The 3063-nt window shown below is 43.5% G+C and overlaps 1 protein-coding gene across 9 annotated transcripts in view; it reads right to left on the reverse strand.

The window, feature by feature from the left end:
• The window catches only part of HAUS2 (HAUS augmin like complex subunit 2), a 21232-nt gene that overhangs the window by 11541 nt on the left and 6628 nt on the right, over window positions 1-3063 (reverse strand). For 3 of the 9 annotated variants that reach the window (XM_025193349.1, XM_025193350.1, XM_025193348.1), the window contains exons 2-3: window positions 863-955; window positions 369-577 (exon numbers count right to left, since the gene is read on the reverse strand). In XM_025193349.1, the coding sequence (XP_025049134.1) occupies window positions 369-371 (3 nt within the window). In that variant the 5' untranslated portion in view covers window positions 372-577; window positions 863-955. The other 6 variants (XM_025193346.1, XM_006036900.3, XM_025193345.1 and 3 more) reach the window with 4 other exon arrangements.

Raw genomic sequence — 3063 nt, forward strand, 5'->3', positions numbered from 1 at the left:
TCAGGCTAGATGATCTGTTCAGGTCCCTCCTGACCCTAGCTACTATGAAACTATGAAACCCAGAGTTATCTATCAATTCAGCATGCATTTCCTCTGTAATGGGCCCTACTCTGAAGTTTGACTGAAAAGGATCCAGTTTACCTGCCATTGATATAAACTGCAGGAGATTACAATATCCTTTACTGAAGTAACAGAGTCATGAAAACTGTCTGACCTCTTTTCCATTAAAGTCAATGTGCAGCCTTAACATCTGCAAAATTATTTGGTACCATGACTCTTCAGCTGTTAATGTCCATACTGGAATAGTAGGTAAGTAGAATTTACCACCAAACTATTTGACTAACAAATGAAGACTCAGAATACATTACCATAGAAATGTATCGAAGCAGTCAATTCAGACACTAGTAGGAGTCTAAATGATGAAGTTCTGACAATTAAATCCTATTTTATTCATGTCAAAGTTGTCCAGTTGGTTATGAATAACACCAACATTTTGGTTCAATTAGGTCACAGTTTCTTGAAGAAGCTTCAGACATTGTTGGTTCACCAGACGTAAAGAGTTGCCTCTTTCCAGTTACTACAGAAGACCGAAAGATAATGCAATTTTTTCCTTTATGACAATTTATTCTCTGTTGTGACAAAGCTGTCAATTGTAAGAAACTAAAACACAAGTAACTAGTAAAATCTGTCGTAGTATTTTACATTTGCTCTCTAATTTTCATCACTGTGTATGTTTTCTACTGTGCAATGGTAAGAACCTCTGCAAAGAGGTGAAGTGCAAAGGTTCAGAAGAGATACTGTACTGCCTTACATGTCAGATAAAAAACAACCCCCCCATGAATTTTGGAACAGAGGGATTTACCTGATTAATTTCAGCTTCAAGATCTGCAATTTGTTCCATCTCTGAGAGCTTCACAAAGCAGGGGGTTCGTCTCCGAGATAAATCCAGCATTTCCTATTTAAAAAGAACAAGAAATGAAGGCACAAGGTCCACAGAAATTATCAGTCAAAAGCAATTAGAAAATTCCTAAGAGCAAAACTGTAGTGAAATTGAAAGCCTTCTGATAATTCAGTGGGATCTTGGCCAATCTTGCCCATCTCTCATTGATCTTTTTGGCAAGCACACAAAAAATTAGCCCTGCACCTTCCACAAGGGTGCCACTTTCATCCCTGTCCCCTGCCTGATCTGCTGCCCTGCTTCCTGCCCAAGTTGCTGCTCTGCTTTCTGGCCTGTGCTCCCTGCCTGATCTGATATTCTGCTTTCTGCTCCCTGCCCCATCTTCCACTGTACTGCCTGTCCCCTCCCCAGTTGGCTGTGAGCCACACACAGAGGTTGCCTGCATCATGTGTGGCCATCCCCTTGCTGTTTCTGTTGCATTTCCTTCTGACTTTAGTGGATCAAGAAATATAAATCTTAGAGAGGCAGCTAAGCTAGTAAGACATTTTCAAGAGGCAAGAAAAACAGGTTTCTCATTGCAGGACAGTCTGGGAGTATCCACTCATAATTTGCTCTATTAAATTCATGTACTAGAATGCAAGAGATGGGACTAAATGAAAAGTGCTCGCTTTTCAAAAGTATAAACTTGAGGAAAAGACAGTTATACCTTATGTGGAAGATTAATAATGCCCCAGATGGGATGAAGTTCATCACAGGCCAGGAGGTTTTTTTCACATTTTCTCTTTTCGAATTAAACATTATTTATACCAACAAAAGTAGGATTTGTCATCACAAAGGGAATCTTATTCCTGACCCACACTGTTTCAGATTTTTAATTAATTTTTCCCCTCAAGGGATAACGTACATAAGACTGCTGACCTTCAAAGCCATGTAGCGTTGTACCAAAAGCCTGGGCTGCTTGCTACGTGCCTGCTGCCTCCACAGTGGGAAGCAGCAAAGGTACCTTAGTGTTCCTACTGAGGTTCCAAGCTGATTAGCCCAGGTGCAGCAGTATCATAGAGATACTGTTGAAATGTCTGAGCAAGCACTGGAATGTTTGTGGCAGGTCTGGTCACACAGCCATAGACCTAGAAAGAGATCGGCTGTGGGGTGAAAGGTGGGGAGAATAATCAAGAGGTTTAAGAACCCAGAACTGGTGGATAAAACATTAATTTAGGAATCAGGAAGGCTAGGATCTCACAGGTATCTTGACAGGATTACCTAAGACAAAGCACTTCACAGTAACACCTCAGTTCCCCCTCTCCCTAGCTGTCTTATGTAGATTCTAGATGGAACTCATCCCCACAATATCTGAGCACCTTCCAGTAGCACCTTAAAGAACAAAACTAATGTGTTTCATGTATTTGTTCTGTCTTCCACTGCCCCAGGGGAAAAAATATGTGGAATAGTTTAAAATGCACACACAGCTATATTTATATTAGAGAAGGCAAGATAAACAAAAAAGAATCAAGTCTGGCAGTTAGAGTGGAAGGTGGTGAGGTTTGTACTGGCCCTTACGAGGTTGATGTGCAGACCGGGAGCGATCCAGGCCCTTTTTCGTGCCGCGCGGGCTGTGGCCAGCAGCCCGGGCACGCTGGGTCGAAGAAAACAGGCGACACACTAGAATTAGGCACGGACGCTTAATGATTGATTCAAGATTGTTTACTTACACCGAAGATAGTCGCGGTGTAGGCTGGACAGTTTCCCAGGCACAGCTCCGCTTAAATCCTCGTTTGAGGACTCAGACAATATTCGGATCACTCCCACGGAGTTGTCGAGGCTCCGTGGATCCTTTTGCACGTGGGGAGTGGGATACGTCGAGGATTGCGAACGGCGACGGGGAGAGGCTAGAGGCTGATCAGACCCCTGTTGCCTTCTTGATATTCACGCTGGGTTCAATAGGCTCCGCAGCGCTTAGAGATCTTCACGAGACGTGAAGTCTCCTCCTCCTGGTGTTCGTGGAGTCCTCCCTTGCGGGGGTTCTCCTCGGAGTTCTCCAAGTTCTCCAATTTGGGCAGAAACCGCTCAAGCCTTTTATACGGCTAGCAAGCTAATGGCTAGCAGCCACGTGGGAATAATTTAGAACTAGCCAATGGTGGGGCACAAATTTGAATATGAATGGCAGG

Source organism: Alligator sinensis, unplaced genomic scaffold (assembly GCF_000455745.1).
Source record: "Alligator sinensis unplaced genomic scaffold, ASM45574v1 scaffold1336_1, whole genome shotgun sequence".
In the NCBI taxonomy this organism is placed as follows: Eukaryota; Metazoa; Chordata; order Crocodylia; family Alligatoridae; genus Alligator; species Alligator sinensis.